At 47.7% G+C, this 19,271-nt stretch overlaps 9 protein-coding genes and 1 non-coding gene; 6 read left to right on the top strand and 4 right to left on the bottom strand.

Moving 5' to 3' along the window:
- CNAG_03147 (rhomboid-like protein) overlaps positions 1-1,003 on the top strand; it is a 1,799-nt gene extending 796 nt beyond the window's left edge. Inside the window, exons 3-5 of the mRNA XM_012195662.1 lie at positions 1-152; positions 213-667; positions 722-1,003. The exon at positions 1-152 is cut by the window's left edge and continues 139 nt beyond it. Coding sequence (XP_012051052.1) covers positions 1-152; positions 213-667; positions 722-851 — 737 coding nt within the window. The 3' untranslated portion in view covers positions 852-1,003.
- CNAG_03146 (alpha-amylase) lies at positions 833-3,858 on the bottom strand. XM_012195462.1 has 19 exons: positions 3,561-3,858; positions 3,380-3,502; positions 3,274-3,316; positions 3,073-3,216; positions 2,913-3,014; positions 2,745-2,853; positions 2,602-2,673; positions 2,542-2,548; positions 2,448-2,484; positions 2,320-2,392; positions 2,165-2,252; positions 2,031-2,105; positions 1,954-1,964; positions 1,816-1,898; positions 1,748-1,763; positions 1,593-1,690; positions 1,378-1,508; positions 1,124-1,297; positions 833-1,055 (listed from the first exon to the last, which is right to left on the bottom strand). The coding sequence occupies exons 1-19, from the start codon at positions 3,769-3,771 to the stop codon at positions 967-969; spliced, it is 1,686 nt and encodes a 561-aa protein (XP_012050852.1). The 5' UTR covers positions 3,772-3,858; the 3' UTR covers positions 833-966.
- Positions 3,859-4,006: 148 nt separating this feature from the next.
- CNAG_03145 (hypothetical protein) lies at positions 4,007-7,346 on the top strand. Its single transcript, XM_012195461.1, has 4 exons — positions 4,007-4,103; positions 4,166-4,287; positions 4,636-6,960; positions 7,041-7,346. Exons 3-4 carry the CDS (start codon positions 4,690-4,692, stop codon positions 7,236-7,238), a joined length of 2,469 nt encoding a protein of 822 aa, XP_012050851.1. The 5' UTR covers positions 4,007-4,103; positions 4,166-4,287; positions 4,636-4,689; the 3' UTR covers positions 7,239-7,346.
- Positions 7,347-7,372: 26 nt separating this feature from the next.
- On the top strand, positions 7,373-8,981 carry CNAG_03144 (peptide-methionine (S)-S-oxide reductase). XM_012195460.1 has 7 exons: positions 7,373-7,693; positions 7,747-7,778; positions 7,841-7,934; positions 7,992-8,147; positions 8,197-8,278; positions 8,339-8,418; positions 8,479-8,981. Exons 1-7 carry the CDS (start codon positions 7,546-7,548, stop codon positions 8,529-8,531), a joined length of 645 nt encoding a protein of 214 aa, XP_012050850.1. The 5' UTR covers positions 7,373-7,545; the 3' UTR covers positions 8,532-8,981.
- CNAG_03143 (hypothetical protein) lies at positions 8,485-9,901 on the bottom strand. XM_012195661.1 has 3 exons: positions 9,338-9,901; positions 9,204-9,283; positions 8,485-9,138 (listed from the first exon to the last, which is right to left on the bottom strand). The coding sequence occupies exons 1-3, from the start codon at positions 9,369-9,371 to the stop codon at positions 9,001-9,003; spliced, it is 252 nt and encodes an 83-aa protein (XP_012051051.1). The 5' UTR covers positions 9,372-9,901; the 3' UTR covers positions 8,485-9,000.
- Positions 9,902-9,905: 4 nt separating this feature from the next.
- Positions 9,906-10,871, top strand: CNAG_03142 (hypothetical protein). XM_012195660.1 has 3 exons: positions 9,906-10,151; positions 10,230-10,326; positions 10,387-10,871. The coding sequence occupies exons 2-3, from the start codon at positions 10,230-10,232 to the stop codon at positions 10,701-10,703; spliced, it is 414 nt and encodes a 137-aa protein (XP_012051050.1). The 5' UTR covers positions 9,906-10,151; the 3' UTR covers positions 10,704-10,871.
- Positions 10,872-11,169: 298 nt separating this feature from the next.
- Positions 11,170-11,714, bottom strand: CNAG_12723. Its single transcript, XR_001046006.1, has 2 exons — positions 11,406-11,714; positions 11,170-11,324 (listed from the first exon to the last, which is right to left on the bottom strand). It is a non-coding gene; the product is annotated as a hypothetical RNA (non-coding RNA).
- Positions 11,232-12,121, top strand: CNAG_03141. 2 transcript variants are annotated; one of them, XM_012195459.1, is made up of 6 exons: positions 11,232-11,369; positions 11,458-11,531; positions 11,610-11,685; positions 11,746-11,775; positions 11,856-11,878; positions 11,939-12,121. In XM_012195459.1, exons 1-6 carry the CDS (start codon positions 11,315-11,317, stop codon positions 12,038-12,040), a joined length of 360 nt encoding a protein of 119 aa, XP_012050849.1. In that variant the 5' UTR covers positions 11,232-11,314; the 3' UTR covers positions 12,041-12,121. The 2 variants fall into 2 exon arrangements, with proteins under 2 accessions (XP_012050849.1, XP_012051049.1); XM_012195659.1 differs by having other exon boundaries at positions 11,824-12,121.
- Positions 12,122-12,156: 35 nt separating this feature from the next.
- On the top strand, positions 12,157-14,987 carry CNAG_03140 (sugar transporter). XM_012195458.1 has 13 exons: positions 12,157-12,738; positions 12,798-12,857; positions 12,912-12,952; positions 13,004-13,180; positions 13,231-13,305; positions 13,358-13,476; positions 13,529-13,915; positions 13,964-13,973; positions 14,022-14,042; positions 14,091-14,334; positions 14,388-14,449; positions 14,502-14,684; positions 14,737-14,987. The coding sequence occupies exons 1-13, from the start codon at positions 12,719-12,721 to the stop codon at positions 14,892-14,894; spliced, it is 1,557 nt and encodes a 518-aa protein (XP_012050848.1). The 5' UTR covers positions 12,157-12,718; the 3' UTR covers positions 14,895-14,987.
- Positions 14,597-19,174, bottom strand: CNAG_03139 (phosphatidylethanolamine N-methyltransferase). Its single transcript, XM_012195457.1, has 11 exons — positions 18,481-19,174; positions 18,147-18,433; positions 18,011-18,094; positions 17,813-17,965; positions 17,517-17,766; positions 17,140-17,471; positions 17,004-17,092; positions 16,482-16,956; positions 16,358-16,433; positions 14,725-16,311; positions 14,597-14,676 (listed from the first exon to the last, which is right to left on the bottom strand). Exons 1-10 carry the CDS (start codon positions 19,167-19,169, stop codon positions 15,204-15,206), a joined length of 3,543 nt encoding a protein of 1,180 aa, XP_012050847.1. The 5' UTR covers positions 19,170-19,174; the 3' UTR covers positions 14,597-14,676; positions 14,725-15,203.
- Positions 19,175-19,271: the final 97 nt, after the last annotated feature.

Genomic DNA, 19,271 nt, shown 5'->3' with positions numbered 1-19,271 from the left:
GGCTGATTGGGATGATGGGTGGTATCTTTGTGGCTTGGAAAATTAGGAGAATCGAGCCCTTCATGCGAAAGTGGTTCTTGCATCGACCGGTGATCTTTACCGCCTCTGCGAAGCGTGAATGGGCCAACTGTGTCACCTTGTTCACTAGCACCGTGGGTCACGATTAGTATTAGTATTATAAGATTCAAGGTACTTATCTTTGCCCCATTCAGGTCTCTCATCAATCATTTGCGCACTTTGGTTTCAACTCTTTCGCTCTTTTCTCATTCGGTGCTGCGGCTTTGACTTTCCTTTCTTCTCCACCTTCTATTCCCTCACTCCCTACTGCTACTCACGCTCCCCACTTTTTCGCTTTCCTACTTACGGCTGGTCTTTTCTCTTCCCTTTCATCTCATCTCTGGACCAACATCTTTCGCCTTCCACGGCTTATCAAAGCCATCACCCATCCCGCCAGAATATCGACGCCTCAGGCTTTGGTTAGGCAGGCCGCGATTCTTCCCAGCCTGGGGGCTAGTGGTGCCATCTACGCTGCACTGACATTAACCGCATGCTCGTTCCCTGATTCAAGCGTGGGCATCATTTTCATCCCTTTCATCTCAATCCCAATTGGCTGGGGTGTTGGAGGAATGGTAGCGATGGATCTTCTTGGTCTTATCCGGGGATGGAGGTGAGATAATTCCTTATAGATTGTTTGGCCAATACTGACTTCGATATCCGATAGACTCTTTGACCATGTGGCCCACTTGTCCGGAGCGCTCTTCGGTTTTGTCTACTTTGGATGCGGGCGAGAAATGTGGGCATGGACTAGGCGACTTCTAGGTGCCCAAGAAAGAAAGGCAGGATTCGTATAATACTTTCGGTATTGATGCATTGCTCATATCTACCAGTCCATCAACCTTCATGTGCTTGGCACAAGCTGATCACACAAGGATTCTGGTTCTACGTTCTATTGCTATCATTTCCACTTCACTTCTGGAACTCATCCCTTCCACGGGCATCCACCTTGGTCCAGATGGCAATACTCTCGGGAGGAGAGTAAAACTCGGCCCAGCCATCTGTTGAAACCCATGTCAGCCAGCATGTTCCTCTGTTCAACGATCGCTGGGAATATTCTGAAACCCACCGTCTCCAATGGTAACTTCTCCCTGATGCCAGCCGAGTGCATCAGTCCATTTCTCTCCTTTGTGCTCAACACCGACTTCGCATCGCTTCGAACCGTCCTCTTTCCCGTTGCAAATCACGACAACACAACCGTCATGCTCTTCGTCACCAACACGGACCCAAGCGAGACAGTTGGCTAAGTCAAGTGTGTTAGCTTGTCATTCAAGAGAACTGGCATCGGTAATGAGAAAGATGTAGATTGGTAATGAAACTTACGATGGTCCCAATAATCGCGAAGCTCGCCGTAAGCGAAATGCTTTCGGCAACGAACGATGTCTTCCAGCTGGTTCATGGGCTCCTGGGGGTTCTCACCGCCACATCCGTAAAGATCACCGTAGAACACACACCTTTAAGATAGCAAACGATGGCACAAAGTCAGTATCATCGTATTTCTGTTTGAATAAGTGAAGATAAAGTGGAAGTAAACTCACGGGTAACCGTCAACACGTAGAAGGATTAAAGCGTAGGCCAAAGGCTTGAAGGCTGAGGATACCCATCTCTCAAGAGACTGACCGATCTGAGTGTCGTGCTATCGTTTATCGATTAGCTTAGTGAACGTGAAGTCCTAAAGCAGAACAGATCATACGTTGTCAACGAGAGTCCTAATGATCGCATAAGTTCTTTCGTTACACAGGCAGTAATGGAATCACTTACACGGCATCGAGGGGTCGACGTTGAACCAGAGAATCGTCAAAAATCTTTCGCAGGTCGTAATTCTCCCTCGCCTCTCCAGCTTGCTAAAAGGAAGTCAGCAAGCCCTATCATAATGCCCAACTGGACTAGATATCATACATGGAAATTGTCTTTGATGGAAGATATCAGCTGTCGCTCTTTGCTCGAATATGGTGGAAAAGCAATGCTGAACACACCTTGCAAACATGAGTCAAAGCAAGAAAACTGGGTCCCAAGTCCATCAAGATACGCTTCAAGAGCTTCGACCGAGTCTGCAAGGTTGATCAATATTTTTTCTTAATCCTATCCGAGGGAGAATGACGTTACGCACCATGCCAGAACTCTCCGACGCAGAAAGCCTTTGCCTTTGAGTTCTCGCCTTCTCTAACTTGCTTGACAAACTGGGCAATGAACGATTGCTATGAATCAGGCAACGAATATTAGCGCATGGTACAGATAATAATACAACAGGATGAAATTACGCACAGAGATGTGTTTGACGGCGTCGAACCGGAAACCGTAGGCACCTGTCTCTCGGAGGACCCATTTACCCCATTTGCTAGAACCAATCATCAGCAGCCAAATTGGGGAGATGCTGTCATATCATGACTCACTTGAGTTCGGCCTCAACTTCAGGGTGAGAATGGTCGACTGCGATTCAATATCAGTTCAACATCGTAACCTTTCGATGCATGCAGCAACGCTTACTATCGGCCTAGTCCTCGTTAGCCCTCCTCACATCTTACCCTTAATGCGAAGAGAACTTACAAACATGAGATAATCGAAAGATCCGTTCTCTTTATCAACGTCGGTGGCCCAATGCTTTCCGTCTCCTTGAATCTGAAAAATCTATCATCAGCTCCTCCGTATATGATAATTAGACTGGATATCCCGTCGGAAACGGGACTCGCCTTGAAGATAGCGGTCGTCTCAGTCTTTGCGTCATAGTCTACCCCTGTGAAATGGTTAAAATTCCATTTCATGTCGGAGTATTTGTCGCCTCTGCCGGGGAAAGTGAACCTTGACAAATCCATATGACATTAGTGGTGTCGACGTGACCTGTTCAGCGGCTGACTCACTTGGTCCAGCCCTCAATGTTGTGCATTTCTCCTACTTCCTTGTTACGGTTATTCTCGTCCACCATGGTGGCCATAAATTCTTCTTTATCATCGGCACCTGCCCTGAGAAATGTCTTATCAACCTAACCATTACTGACAAAGATGCCCAGCGCTGACTTACTTGTGATTCAAGACAGCATCAATGTAAGTGATAATGCCTTTCTCAGAAGCAGCCTTAATTGCTTTCAAAAGATCTTCTTTAGTACCCCATTTGGTACCGACAGATCCCTTCTGGTCGAACTCTCCCAAGTCCCAGATATCATAGCTGAGGGGCCATCACGTCAATCGGGAAAAGTGCACAGAAAGGGTGAAACCTACTCACATATCATATCCTGTACCTTCAGGGCTAGAGCCTTTAGTAGGAGCTGCCAGTTTGCCTTATTTAGCACATTTCCCAGGCTTTGTTATGTTTCAATAGAAAGCCTCACGAGGAATCCAACAGGCAGTGATGCCCATGTTGGCCAGTCTTTCGGATTCGCTTTCATACTTTTTCCAGTGTACACCACCACCCTCAGCGTGCCATTCGAAGTACTGCATCATTGTAAAGTTTCCTAGTAGAAGTTAGCTGATTTTATTATGAAGGAAAATACTCATCAAAAGGGGACATACCAGGCTTGCCATGGTGATCTTCGTTCGCGTGGTGAGCCATCTTGATTAACTCTAGGGATGTGTGTCGGCCTAGTTGGATTCGAAAGAGGAGGAATTGGTGAAAGAGAAGAAGAGGAATTTCAATCTTGCCCAGGGATGCACGTGTCGGGGAGCGTAGAACGAAAAGGCAGTTAAAAACGGACAAGGAACGATGACAGAAACAGCATAGCATGATGATGGTCTCGGCTTGGGCCAATGACAAGCCAATTGACTGCCGTTATCACCGCAAGTGCCAGGAACTGATTCTTGAAGGTCAATCAGGGACACCCATTCCGGCGTGCCTGCATCAAGCATCGGCCGCTGACATCATGACATCCATGATCGCAAGTTTTTTCATCTCATGTTTACGGCTTCTGATTCCGTTCCAGGGTACGTAGCGCACACCGATTGTCAACCGACAAGAAGTGGACGACCTCTAAACCACTGAAGGATCACAGCAGTAAACACTTTCCTCCCTCCTTTATGGGTGTCGGGATAAAAACTATTTAAGTATATTTGCGGAAGGTACGTAGAAAAGAAGAAAAGAGCGGTACGAAAACATGTTTCACAACATCCTCATGATTTAGTGAACAACAGAGCTCAAAACACCGTCGTGAAGAAAGGACCCTGTTGTTGCATCCTGTTCATCGCGCCTATTCTGGGAAGATCCTCGCAGCAACAGAAAGTTTTTCATCGTCTTTTTATACTTGTAAGTCAAAAGTCCCGCGCCACCGACCAACAATATTTCCCCTCGTCTTCACAAGCCTCGGAGAGTACAATAAATTACCACTCGTTATTATCGTTACATCACTCAGTCATGAGTGCGCTACCCTCACAACGCGTAGGAGGGAGACGGCTGGTGGCACCGCGCCACAACATGGCCCGCTCATCAAAGAGAAGCGTCCTACAAAAGGTGGACTCGCTTATTCAAAAAACTCAAGAAGAGGCCAAGAGCATCGAGTCGACGAATGCATCTCAAACTAAGGCCGCGCGCAAAATTGACACATCACAGTTCGAGCCATCGTGGAATGATGATGACATTGACAGTTTATTTCAGCCTGCTATTCATTGGAAGACCATCATAGAGACCGGGCGCAAGGCCCGAAGGAAGATGGAACATTGCAGTGCCAAGATGTATGAGTATGAGACCAAGCTGCGTCAAGAGGCCTTAGAACTGCAAAAGGACTCGAACCTTCCTGACTCGCTCAGCAAGCTATCTCACTTTGAACCTTACCGTAAAGCATTTATAGACTTCCAAAACACTCAGACAGCCCTGGATCCACTTAACAAGATGTCTGACCAGGTTTATGATCAAGTTCAGAACGCCATCCACAATTCACTTCGAAGCGCCAAACCCCTTATGGAAACATTGTCAGATCCTGTAGAGAAGAATTGGCTCAACAGTGTCAACGCGTCACTGGTCTTGCAAAGCTCCGTCAATGACTTTTACGATGCCCTTGCTTCAAAAGTCAGAGAACCATCCGATAACCACGACAGTTTCAACCAACGGATGCTTAGTGCCTGGCGCAATGCCCATATTCAAAGAGAGACCTTCCTCAGATGCAGCTCTATGGTCGTGGATGCGCTACGTTCAGGAGCTTCAAGCATGGATCCGCGCACCCCATGGAGCAAGGTGAAGGAGTTAGGGAAGCTCGATCAGATTGATCGGGTGACGTATGGGACAATCAGTGAACCCCTTCCTGAAAGTATTGATGGAACTACCGGTATGCCTAAAGGAAAATGTTCAGTTTGGAGTCTTGGCATCTTGACTTCTATCAGTGAAGATGCAGACCTGAAAATTCAGCCACAAGCCCGACTCTCAATGTACTCTGATTCGTTCACAGTTCCCGATTGGCCCACATTCGAATCTATACCGTGGCTCAATGCGCCCATGCCTGAAGGCGATTGGAGACCATATGATGGATGTAGTATCCACACAGGTGCTCTTCACATCAATACAGGTCCTATAAGCCATCTCAGTCGAAACCTTGCAGCTGAGCTCAACGCAATGGGAAAACAATGGAACGAAGCCATGAGAGATGCCAGCCAAAAATTCGAATCCTCCATTTTTTCTTTGGGAATGGAAGGCAAAGTCGATGTTGACAGAATCAACAAAATCATACGGCTCGAGAATCAAGAATGGCTTTTGGGGCAGGCGGAGGAATATTTCGACCACGTTGTGACTGATATTTGGGATAAGCATGATGCAGAAGTAAGGTCCGTTCAGAAAGAACAGGTTGAATATATCAGGGGTCAGCTTCGCGACCTCGGGTTGACCTCGCAGCAGACAGCTGAAAGATGGATCGAAACTGCTCAAGCTGTCAGTGAGATGGAACTGAATGAGGGGCGCGACATTATCCTTTACACTTTGACAATGACAGCTCCTAGCGAAGAGTTGCAAGATACGTTGAGAGAGGAGCAAAAACTAATTCAAAGTACCTATAAATCCAGAATGAAAAATTTACGACAGTCTAGAAGGAGCTTGAATGATCTCTTCACAGACAACGGATTTACACTCCCCGTACCAAATTCCGCCGGCTCTTTGATGAAGTTGTTAAGACAAAGAGAAGAGGAAAAGGAAAAGACGCAAGATATTGCGGATCATTCTGACTTTACCGTAGAAGAGGAACAAATGGTAAACTATGTCGTACCAGTCTCCCAGTTTATGCGAAATAGCAGCAGCATAGCTGGAGAGATGGCTGTTGTTAAAGATAAAATCCCCGCAAGCAATCAAAAAAGGCTGAAGATGGACAAATTGGCGTTTAAGTCAGATACTGCAGCAGGTATGTCTTCAATGCCCATGCAAGGCCATTCAAGCTCTGCTGCCAAACCCATACTGGACAGTTCCGTTTCGTCAAGGCCGAGCACTAGAAGCAGCAGTCCTGAATCAATACTTTCTCAGTCTATTTTAGATGACATGATTGGCTGTACATTGACACTAGAGCCTCTCTACCACGCCATGGCGGACCAAGAAGAGCAATCCCCTGTCCATCCTTCTGCCATAGAGCTTCCCATCCCTCGCACTACAAATAGCACAATCATCGCCGACGACGACGGATACAATTCTACCATCGCCACACCCGCCATTGATGGATCTGCTATTAGTGCTATACCACTTGTTACCACCGCCGACGTTCCCCAAGTTAGGACGTTGGACGGAATTCCTCTTGTTTCAGATATTGGGGAGTATTTGAGGAGCGATAGCACCACTCCCATCAGTGACAACCAGGCGGGGGCAGCCCAAGCTGTGATCGACAACAAAATCCATTCAGGTGGGGCGTCATTCTTCTCCGATACTCCTTACTTTAGGTCGAATAACGTTTACATACAACCCCACTGGATAAGTCATGAGATAATCGATCACGAGACCGTCAAGTCCACCGTGAGTGCCTCTTCCTTTTCGGGTGATTTAAAGCTTGAGTGTCTTAAAAAGTCGCTAATGCGTGGTAACATCCAATACAGCGATACGATGGGTACGTGGAGTACACTAGGATCACCGTCGCGCCATCCATAAAGACAGAAGATGACATCCATAAGTCAGTGGTAGAGGGTGGGTGGAACGCGCGACAAAAGGAAAGGAGGAGGAGGGGCTCAGCATCAATTTTGGAAAGGCAGCCTTCTAGACCTATTTACCCGAATTACGAATCGGACACCGAGTAGGGTAGCTTTGGAGGATTGCTGTAGCTGGTGCTATCAGATGTCACAATGGGACAGGAAAATAAAAAGTCGAAAGAGAAGTAAGCAGTACGTGGATGTATGCATGCCAGCACCATCGGCCTTCTGCGACGACGGGTGATGGCCACACAAAATATCGCAATTTGGTGAGACGTTAAATCCACTCGTTGCCGCCGAAGTGCTATCTATTTTTGCTGCATTTGTATCTCTACGTCTCGTCATCATTTCACGCCCAAAGGTCATCTCTTTCGCTGTCTTTATTCTCATTATATCACTTGTGCTCCCACAGTACATGCTTCCGTTCCGGAACTTTTTGGCCTCTTTCTCGACTGCTCCGCGAACGCTCAACAACTCCAACATGGTCAATTTCAAAACCCCTCCTGCCCCCACTGTGCCGACTGCTATCAAGGCGAAGGAAGGTCTCAAGTCTGGTGAAGGCGGTGAGTGTATTATAGCGTTGCGCCAAGTATAAGAACCAACGAATGCCTCGCAGTCGAACATGCTATCTTCGCCTCTGGATGCTTCGTAAGCCCCGCTTGTCAGAGGACGCTTTGGGAGAAAAACTAATAAGGCCATGGCGAATTCAGTGGGGTACTGAACACCTCTTCACCAAGCACTATGGGAACCTTCCCCAATTCTCTGCTATTTCAGGTTACATTGGTGGTCACGCCGAAAGCCCCTGTAAGTGCATGCCTTTCCTGCGTCCGTGCCTGCGTTTGGCAACTGACGATGTTATAGCATACAGACAAGTATGTACAGGAGCTACCGGTCATGCCGAAGCTGTCAAAGTGACTTACCAAGCCGGATCTGTTGCCTATGCTGAGCTCGTGGAATTCTTCTACCGAACGCACGACCCTACCACCGTTGACAGGCAAGGTCCCGACACCGGTACTCGTACGTACGATCGTTATTTGTATGTGCTCTGTGCTGACATTATCTGCAGAGTATCGAAGCGCTATCTTTTACACAACACCGGAGCAAGAGGAGACTGCTAAGAAGGTGACTGCGGAGGTTCAAGAAAAGTAGTAAGTGCTCATTTTGTCGGCCTGGCTGCTGATTGGTGATCGCTGACGGCTCCTATCTAGTCTTAAGGGAAGGCCCATTGTTACTCAAATTGCCAAGGCTGGTACTTTCTACCAGGCGGAGGATTACCACCAAAACTACTGTGTGTTGAAATATATGCTTTTCGATCATGAGTCAACTAACTGATGCATCAATTTTATAGTGGATAACAACCCTGGAGGATACGAGTGTCCTACTCATAGATTCTACTGGTAAATCAGCGACTAATCACGTACAGGGGTTCGTTATTGAGGGGATCAATCCATGTATAATGATATCAAACAAGGTGATGACCAGTACATTGAGTAAGCGTTGTTGTTCCGCACACAATCAGCCACTTTCGGGAACTTCATCCGCCTTTGCCCTTAAACAATGACCTGAAGATTCGTAGCGCTTGTTTATCTCAAAATGAGCGCAGCATAAACAGCGTCAGGGTCAAACAGGTGACCAACGAATCCTTCGTTACACCCGATGGCAATCAGTAAAGTAACGGCTATCAATAATAAGGGGACCATTGCCTAGCTATCTGAAAAGTCTCCTCCCGGAACGTGTGATCATGAAGATGCCGACGATTGTCAATAGTTTAGGATTGGAGGGTTTGTTCGAAGTCAATGATTGATAATAACTGCTACACATATACATGTGTTTCTACACCATTTGTTTATTTACTTCTTCCATTTACCAATCACTGGTTGGCCCCAAAGGCGTTCTTGGCCTTATCAGTAAGAGACTCCTGGTTGTCGTTCTTGTTACCAGAGAACGCGTCACCGATCTCCTGGGTGTAAGACTTCTGGGATTGGGGCTGGCCAGTAGAAGCAGCGGACTAAAGTACGAGGATGGAAGTCAGCGATGAAATCGAGAAGTGGGTGAGAGAACAGGTCGACTTACGTCGGCCTTGCCGCCAATGGTGTCCTTAGCCTGTTCGAGGTAAGACTTCTCAGAGTCGGGCTTCATAGCAGCACCAGCCTCTGCAACTAAGAGTTAGCAAGCTGTTCACAAAGGAAGTTGATCGAAAGAGTTACTGTCGGTGAAAGATTGCCTGCCAGCGTCGGACATTGTAATAAAGTGTTTGTCTTGCGGTTGGGTGTGGTAGTAGTGGTAGTTAAAGAGTTGTTGCGAAGTAGCTTGTTGATGAAGGAGAGAAAGGAATATACGACGATAGTGCTTCTTATATACCTTTCTGACCACCTTGACCACTAGCCAGGTGACGGTAGAACAATACTCGGCTTTGCATTCATGACGTACTTTCAAAAGTAGCTGTCACCTCATCGCACCGCTTGGGGCCCGCACGATGATCCCGAACCGCGGCAAGAACCAGCAACAGAATATGCGAAGATCAAGGAACGTTTGGACTCTGACGTTACAAGGAGAAGAGGGAGTTTGCTGCTTGTGTTGCTGCGCTGGAACTTGGGATCTCGCCCGGCTAGTCCGGTAATTAGCAACAAAAATGGCAAATCAACCTCGACGACGTTAAATTATGACGCGTTCTCAGTTCTGAGGATGTGATTGTGGCAGTTGGAATTTGGCGTGTGCGGGAGTGGGCGGGTGGTGACGATTGACGGCGATGCGAGGTGCCTCAAACAACGTCACGTCTCATTTACCGAGGAGCGAAAGAAATCGTCACCGACGACAGAAAATGATAAAGATATGTGGACTATATGACGTCAATTCTCAACTTGACTTCCTGGACCATGTAAAAGGCTGCAACCTCAGTCGTTTTCAGGTCTTTTTCCAGTAAATCTCACGACTTTCACGCACTTGCATAGACAAGCTTTCGAGCAAAAATCATCGACTTCACTTTTCGTATACAACACATCACTTCAACGCACTTTCATCGTGAGTCAACTCGAACACATACAGATCACAAGATACCTTGTCGGCGGGCGCTAACCTCCGCGTGTTCTTTAACTATAGATGGACCCCGAGACTCAGCTTAAGCAGAACCCCGGTTACGACCCCAAGCACGACTCCGCTGGTGCTAAACACCCCAACCTTGGTCAAGGCCATGCTGGTAAGTCTTATATTCTGCTCCATAATTTTAGTCTTCCGTTAATGTCTCATCCCTTTTTAGGCGCCAACCCCCAAACTGGCGAGGCCTTTGAGTATGCTCCCCAAGGCGCCCACTCCCGATTGGACCGAAAAGACGAGCGAAACCACGGTGATGCTCTTGCCGATGCCAAGCGAGTTGAGAAGCTCGAAAAGCACGCAGAGGCTGAGCATGAGCGAGCACTCAAGAAGCCTACCGCTGTCGCCGAGGCTCACGGTAACGAGCCAAGCCGAGGGGCCCAGAAGGATGAAGAACTTGTCGAGGATGATGAAGAGGAGTTGAGGAAGAAGCAGCAGGCTAAGCAGCAGAGCAAGGAAGCTCATAAGCCGAAGCATCCTTAGATTCGGTATTGGATGGATATGTAGCATAGAATTCGACAAGTATATTATCACACAATCTGCATAGGATCAGTATCCATTTATCTTACATTATTTGTTATGTTGAATTTTTCAGCTTCATCATTATCCAGAGAGCACCGGTTATTCGGGATGACAGCTAATAGGAGCGCCCTTGCTAAGAGATTGCACCTGTTGAGCGGTAGCCAAATGGCTATGGTCCCTTCCACTGGCATCGAATAAGCCAAAGGATCCGGTTCACGGTTCCCGTTTACAAAGGATGGCTTTTTAATCTTCTATATGGCCTTTAGAGCGCTGGAAGAACGGACCTCGGTCTGGGAAGTCATTCCTGAGAACATATCTTATCAGCATCACTCATCGGCGGCTGATTGTCTGGCTTTCCAGTATGTTCCGTAGGACAAAGCCGAAAGCCATTTCCTCTTATCACACTCCCGAGAACCCGACATGCCTCCAAAATCTTAACCTCATTGGTTATTTCTAAGTTGAATCGTCTAAACTGCATGTATGGAAGGTATATATACATAGGATAGTGTCTCCGTTAGTTTCTCCCCAGAGCCGTCAGAAGTATAAAACGCAACAGAAGTAAGCGAAGAACAATGTCCGGTCCTGAAATCGTCAGCTCTGAAGTCTTCCCTCTCAAGCCGCACAACTGTAAGCGCGTTCATTGATGCTAAAACTCTTACTTGCCAGTTTCGTTCGATATGGATAACTGGTTAATGTTTGCGTTACTGTCATGTAGCTCCTGCTGCCAAAGTCCCTGGTCTCATCTTCTGCAGTGGGCAAATTGGTAACGGCGAGATCGAAGCTGCGACAGTAAGTCTTGCCATGTCCTGCGACTTGGAAAAGGTGTATCGATCAGATATCGGAGCTAACGTGTAGACGATGGTTTAGCTTGAGTCGCTGACAAAATTAAAGGCCCTCCTCGAGCTTGGCGGGTCTTCCTTAGAGCAGATTGTTAAGATAAACAGTGAGATGTCCCTTTTGGACCGCTTTTGCCGGATACTGAGCTCTTCCTATTGCATAATAGTCTTCATGAAGGATATCAATCAGTTCAATGGTACGTTCCATCACATCTCCTTTTAGTTAGCGCTCAGTGGAGTTAAAGAGCATCTGTTAACGAATTGAGAATATTCGCAGCCATGAATGAGGTCTTTTCCAAGGTTTGCGCTTCTCTATATCATATCGCTCGCAGCAAGGAACTGACTTCTCGATCAAAACAGTTCCTTCCCAACCCTAAACCCGCGAGGACATGTATTCAAGCCGGGAAGCTTCCGGGCGGAGAGACTTCGACCATCGAAATTGAGTGCATCGCTCGGGTTTAGGTATATGTCTAACACGTCTAACACGTCTGGCTGTTCTTTTGCTATATTTGGGAATAGACATGCATATAAATAACTGACTCATATGAATCGAACTCAAAAGATATTTCGAATTGTCTCCTGAATGTGGGATTTTGAGTGCGGAATACGGAGTGCCGCATAGCGTGCCTGGGGATGGTTTTCTTCATCCCCCCAAATGACGAGAGGCTTGAAAAATGTCTCATTTGGAATCGGATCTCATTTTTTTTGGCTCCACAGCTACCCCTACATACATATATACCCACTCCCTGGTCACACAGTTTTACTCTCATTCCCTTTTAAAAACCATTTAGACATTCCTACCTTTCTCAGCAACAGGTCAGTAACACAGAAGGCAAAAACCGTAAGGAAAATGAGCCCAACGCTCGACATCGGTCAGATCTACCCCCACCAGCGTACTCGCTGAGAGGACAAATGTTTGCATGACAATCTGCTGCTCCCTGCCTCAGTTCCAGCCTATTGGCAAACGAGTGCAAAGCAAGATATGAGCAACACGGGTGCCGGGTTTACACTGTAGCAGCCTCGCTTTAGAGAGGTTTTGCTGGTGGATCTGTGCTGAGATCATACCGTCGAGCGGAACAGGATAATGCCTGCGTCGCTAGTTGCTTCCCTTGTTCATGTGCTCACGAGTTTGCAGCAAGCATGCCCGACTGGCACGATATGTGAGTCTGCTGCTTGCTGCGATACCTTTGATAAGCTGGATGCTGACTTGTTAACACAGTCCCAACGCAAGCGATCACCTGAAATGGTATCAAAACAAGGGTACTCTCAAGCTCAATTTGTGAGTTTCATCATCTATCATGCAGAGCATATTAGTTACTGATCGTTTTGTCAGCTTCTTAAGTGTCATTTTTGTTGGGATGCTCCTTAATGGATGTACGTGGTTCTCACGATACTTGTATCACTTCGTCTGACAAATGTTTTCAGACGATGGATCCCTCATCGCTGGTCTCCAGGCCTCCGACGCCTGGCAAGAGGATCTAAATTACCCGCGTGGTGTTCGTCTAGGTATGCTCAATGCAGTCGGCAACATTGCCGGTTTCATTGTAGGTCCTGTCATTGCGTACATCGATGAGCATTGGGGAAGGCGTTGGGGTATTCGATGTGAGTCAAGCGTCTGGCATGAAAAGCATTAGTCATTGACCAAAATGTAGTCTACGGATACACGATCTTGATTGGATCCGTCATTGGCTGTATTGCTGGTGTTTCCAATGTGGATGGTTATGCTTGTAAGTCTTCTGCGCCAACGATTGTCACGGCTGCCAGTTGACTTCGCTCCAGTGTTCTGTACTGGTAGAGCCATCATAGGTCTTGGTCTTGCCTCCTTCCTCATGACCAGTTTGATTGTCGTCCAGGAAATTGCTCACCCTCGTAACCGAGAAACCGTGGCCGCCTCTTGGGTAAGTTCCACTTGAAGAACAACCCCACATATGATACTGATAAATATCAAAGAACTCATACTACATTCTTGGGTCCGTCATTGCTGCCTGGGTAGTCTTTGGCTGCACTGGCTATATGACCAACTCATGGTCATGGCGTATCCCTTATATCATTCAAGTACCTATGGCCCTCTACATCCTCATCGCCGTTCAGTTTGTCCCTGAAACCCCCCGTTTTTTACTCTCCCAAGGTCGCGAGGAAGAGGCATTTGCTTTTTTGGTCGAATACCATGGGAATGGTGACCGAAAAGACCCTCTGGTGCTTTTCGAATTTGAGGAGATGAAGGAGGCAATCGAACAGGAGAAGATTGCCAAGGCTGAGAAATGGGGAACTATCTTGAAAACTCCATCCAATAGACATAGGTTAGGATTGGCCGTTCTTATGATTTTCTTGACCAACGTGAGTCATTCCTATAATGGACCAAGACGCGTGCTAATATCTCGCTAGCTTTCCGGATGTAAGCTTTGAATTTTTGTAAGCCATAATGAAGCTAACCTTTCAAAAGCTTCCATTATTTACTTCTACTGTGAGTATGAAGCTTTTAGCGTCGACATCGGCTGATGGGTTTCAATAGATACCACTGTATTCGACCTCGTTGGTATTACGAAAAGCAGTGTGCAGACGGGTATCAACGCTGGTCTTACCATTTTCACCTGGTTTTGTCAGATTGGCGCCGTCTACACAGGACGTTTCGTTGGTCGCCGCAAAATTATCCTTTGGGTGTGGCCAACTTTGCTGCTTGGTTTAATTGGCCTTTGTGTGTCAAGCGGTGTGTTCGCCAATAGTACCGAGGGCAACACCAAAGCTGGTGTCGCTACGTAAGTACAACATTCTTTCACAGCTTTGAATTAGGAGCTCATTGGATACGCAGGGTCGTTATGGTTTGGATCTATCTAGGTTGCTTCAACTTCTCCAACCCCATCCTTTATTCTTGTAAGTTATCTCCAGTCCATTCTTCGTGAAACTCACGCAAAGGATTTGTCAGATCCCGCCGAAGTACAGACATTCTCCATGAGAAGCAAAGGCCTGTTGGTTTGGAACACTGTATCACAGCTGGAGGGCGCGTATGTCACGTGGGTCGATGCTATTGCTCTCGATTCCATTGGCTACAAGTACTACGTTGTCTATATGCCGTTGGTAATTATTCAGTGGTTCTTGGTCTACTTTTGTTAGTGGTTCATTCCTCTTTTTGTCTGCAATCTACTGACAATGATGGACAGATATGGTTGAGACTAAAGGTTACACCCTTGAGGAGATCGCTTTGGCTTTCGGTAGCAAAGAAAACCTCAGCACAATCAACATCTTGCCTGTTGTTGAGCAAGAACAGGATGCGGAGGACGTGGAAACGAAGCGAAGGAGCACGGAGAATAAGTCGTAAGGTTCGTTTGAGCAGTGGATGGGCATCGAAGAGTGTAATAGACGATTTGAACTCTTGCAATTGGTCCATGTATCTGATTTGAATGTGCATCGGCGTTGGGCTTGATCCTGTTGTCCTCCAAGTATATAATTGCCACTAAGTTCACGCTGCTCGTTTAGACAAAGTGAAATGCATCGAGAAAGACCCAAATTGCCTAATGAGAGACTGTTAAAAAGAATACGATGATTTCCTCTGCCGCCTTTTGCTCAGTTCACTCCCAATTCTGCCCGACTCACTTCCATCGCTTATACTTCGATGTCGTTGGGATGCTCATTTGATCAAGCTCCTTGCCCCGACAATCCTTCTAGCCAGACTGCCTACATTGGCTTCGGCTACAACGACATCCGGGCTGAGTTCCACCCCAAAGGCCATCTCTGCCAAATGGGCAATCCGTTTCGCTTGGGTTTCAGTCATAATGACGAAATCGTCACCATCACCATCGCCACCAGCATAATCTGGATCATTCGACGAAGTGAAGGAGTGGGCAGAAGAAGACTGCGGAGTGCCGCGGTCGCACGACGAGAAGGGCGGAACAGGAGAAGAAGGTGGATGCGTGGAAGGTGGTGGGAATTTGGAAGCGATCGAGGTGTTGAATGATAGGGTATCACCCTGGTCCGCATGGCTTTCTGGTAGCTTATCGGAGGTCGTTCGGAAGACCTTGGTAGATTTGCCAGTGGTGTTAACACCAGTAAGTGTAGTTGGCATCAAGGCGTCACCCTCTTTCTGATTATGTTCACCATTACCCTCGCCGCCTTCCTCAGTCTCCTCCCCATCGCTCTCCTGTATAGCAGGCAAATCTTCCCTCAGTGAAACTTCTGATACATGAGAAGCCGGAGTCGCCGCAGGTGTAGTCTTCTTCCTGGCCGATTTCGGCACAAGATTCGGGTCCGAATCAAGCGATACACAGACAATGTTGAGCAATGTCTGGTGAATAGCCTTCACGCTACCGCTCTTGGGTTTGTCGACAAAAATCTCAACAGGAGCCAACCTACTCATGACATTATGTTTCCCATCATGGTGATACCTGAGCTCGTACTCTCCAGGTTGCCACGGGAGTTGGTCTCCTCTGAAGACGACTTCACCGGAATCACCCTTCTTTTCACGCTCAGCCGGGTCAACGGGGTCATTACCGTTCCATTCTTCTTCGTAGATAGGCATCCACTTGCCGACAGACGAAATACGTGTGACGAGCTGTGATTTGCAGGAGCCGAGGCGGTAAATACCAATCCAATCTTTGCGAGAGTGATAGGAAGGAGCAGTCCAAGAGACGCGGATGGGCTGACCAACGTGGAAGCGAGGAGTAGGCGCCGAAGAGGATGTAGCAATGTGCAGACCATAGCGAGAAGTGTCATAGGCAGAGATGTCGTTGGCGACTCGTCTGTGATGGATTAGGCTGTGGTCTCATATGACATAGCGAAACTTACGTGATAATCATACGCTCGCGAGATTGCTGAAGCAGGACCCTCGTATCGTGAACCATATCGGTGAACATGGGCCTCGCTATCCAGAATTGAGCATTATTCACAGATTGGCGCTGACAGAACTCACCGTGGTCTAAAAATTCTTCAACCGCCTCCGTAACCTTTCCTTCAACCTTTTCAATCGAACCTCTAACTTCCTGGACCACACGCTGAATATCATGCGCGTGCTTACCAGTCTTGGTAGCGATGGTCTTACCAGCAACATTCTTGAGAGTCTTAATGAGGCCGCCATCTTTGCGGAGACGTTTACCATAGAGACGTTGCATGTGTGGGCGCTCCACAAAAGTGAGGAACCACCAGTGACTCAAATGGGATGCCAACGCGAGCGCAAAGACAAGCTTCGAATTACTGATAAGCCAGAGACCGAAGAAAGCAGCTCCGCCCATACTCCTTTCAGGGTTATTGAGGAATCGGTAGATACCAGTGTAAGCAAGCTGGGATGGGACCTGTTCAATGAGGAAGAAATCAGAATAGAGCCAACCAAAGTCGCCAAGAACTTCGTAACTCGAAACGGCAGACCAAATATGAAGCGCAATGAGGGACTGGGAGGAGTCAGTGATACCTTTTAATAGCGAATTTAATCACTTACGAGACCAAGCACATGACGAAGCATAGTACCGCTGACAGTCCAGTCAGATGGAAGGTGATATGTCTTCCAAGCAAGGCCAACGAATGAGACTACACATTGTTAGCCGATATACTGGAACTACCCAACAACTACGCACCATAAGTCATGACCAAACTGATGTTGTACATCACTTGCCAATTACCAAACGACTCTTCCGTAGCACGCTTCACAACACGTTCCTTGATCTCACTCTCATCCTCATCATCAATGTGCGCATCCTCAGGATAGTGGTAATGCTTCAAGTAGTGTCTCACAAGCCACTTGGATTTTGATTGGGCCCGAAGGATGAGACCAAGGCCGAAAGAGTGGAAGAGTCGCCAAAGAAGCGCATGGAGGAAATGGCCAGCAAGAGAGATGTTGAGTGAGAGGGATGGGATAAGGCTCGAAATAGCATAAGCTACGAGAAGGACCAAGGCAAAGTCCGTAGATCTTCATAGGGTCAGATGAGACTCAAAATATTGAAAGATTACTTACCGAAGCATGTCCAAGCGAGAAAAGATAACGACGGGCTTCCTGAAGAACCTATGCCTGAGGTCGTGCATGGTAAACTTTGTACGGTGGCTGAAACTCTTCCTAGCAGCAAAACGCTTGCCGTAGCTGGCGCCGTCTGTAGTTGTAACAGAAGTAGTGCTGAACACGCTGTCAGATCGAGGCTTGCGAATTTGCGGGTTGGACTCTTTGACAGAGGGGAGTTCAGCGAGCTCAGGTTCAGTCTCTGTTTCCCCTTTTCTATTGTCAGAGACGCCCTTTTCAATTCCGAAGGAACTTACCTTCGGTGGCCGAGGGAGTAAGCGCTTCGGAGGCTTCAACAGTGGTCGTGCTGCTCTCCTCGACTTGTTCCTGTTCATACTCAGTTTGCTCCCAGGCAAGAGGGACTCGAGAAGCCAAAGGCTTCTTGCCGCCGCCATAGGTTCGTTCAATATCTGGAAAGTTTAGCAATCGGACTCCAGAACCGACAATTTACTTACGAGGATTCTCGAACCAGAGAAGGAAAGCGAACTGCGCAGCGTGGGCAGCAAGGGAGACGAAGAGCACGGTGTAAGAGCCGACGACTATCATCATCACTGTCAGTAGAAATCACTCTCTGTAGCGCAGATGACTCACCCATTGAGAGACCATAATAACCGGCATATCCCACAGAGTACATTGGATGAGGCGCGATCTCGTAAACACCATCAAACACCAGGTCGTGCTGCATGACCATGAGCCAGAAAGCATCGCCCCAGTACCACGCATAGTCCTTGACAACTCGGTGGGCGTCCATCTTGACCCAAAGGTTGAACAAGATGAGAGACCAACCTAATACCCAACGAAAGATGTGCATGAAGACAGAATGGTTGGGAGGGAAATGGAGGTTGGCCCAAGCGAAGCAGGTATAAGAGACAAAGTCGCTGAAGGGGGTTAGACACCACTGCGGCAGCGAGAGCGCATGACTCACTTGAGGAGCACTACATCGACCAATTGGCGGAACATCAACCACGCGTTGAACTCCTGAGGAACATTCTCCCATTTGTACCCATCATCCATCTTCATCTCGAGCTCCCTCTTCCACCACTTGGCCCATGCTCGACCTTGTTCTCCGCCTTGTTCCGAATTGATATCCAACCATCCCCAGTTCCTGAGGAGTTTTACGACCCATTTCTTCTCACTTTGCTTCCTGAGCACCCAGGCGAAACCCCAATCATAGCATCCTCGCCAGAAGGCAAAGTAAAGTAAAAAGAAGGCCGAGCGTAAAGTGCAATGGTTACGCAATAAGTAAAACAGCAGGGGTTGGGCGACGAGCGAGAAAAGTGTAAGCCGGGTGAGAGATGATCGATGAGTAGTAGTGAGCAAGGTATGCACGAAAGAGTGGGTATTGGGCACACGGAATACTGCTCCAGTAGAGGTTTTACCCCAGGTAACTTGGTCCTGAGATTTGTCTTCGGTGTCGGCGGACTTTTCGTCGCCTACGCTAGAGATGCTTTCGGTAGGGTTGTGCAGGAGAGTCTTGCGCTGACGGAGTGTGGACTGAGAGTCCTGGTTGGACACGCCAGCAAGCTTTCCCTCTTGAGAGGGAGTAAGCTCAGCCATGCTAGATTGTGAAGATTTGGAAGAAAAAGGTTGAAAGACAAAAGAAGGAAAGTGCATTTGGCAGATTCGGTGGAAGACACGAGACGCCAGAGGCCAGAGACTACTTATCCATTATCCCGCGCTTTACGTATTCGCATGCCCGGGTTGCGTGCCCCCGTC

Source organism: Cryptococcus neoformans, chromosome 8 (assembly GCF_000149245.1).
Source record: "Cryptococcus neoformans var. grubii H99 chromosome 8, complete sequence".
Classification (NCBI taxonomy): domain Eukaryota; kingdom Fungi; phylum Basidiomycota; class Tremellomycetes; order Tremellales; family Cryptococcaceae; genus Cryptococcus; species Cryptococcus neoformans.
Note: the sequence above shows the minus strand (reverse complement) of the source record. Positions and strands in the feature narration are given on the sequence as shown.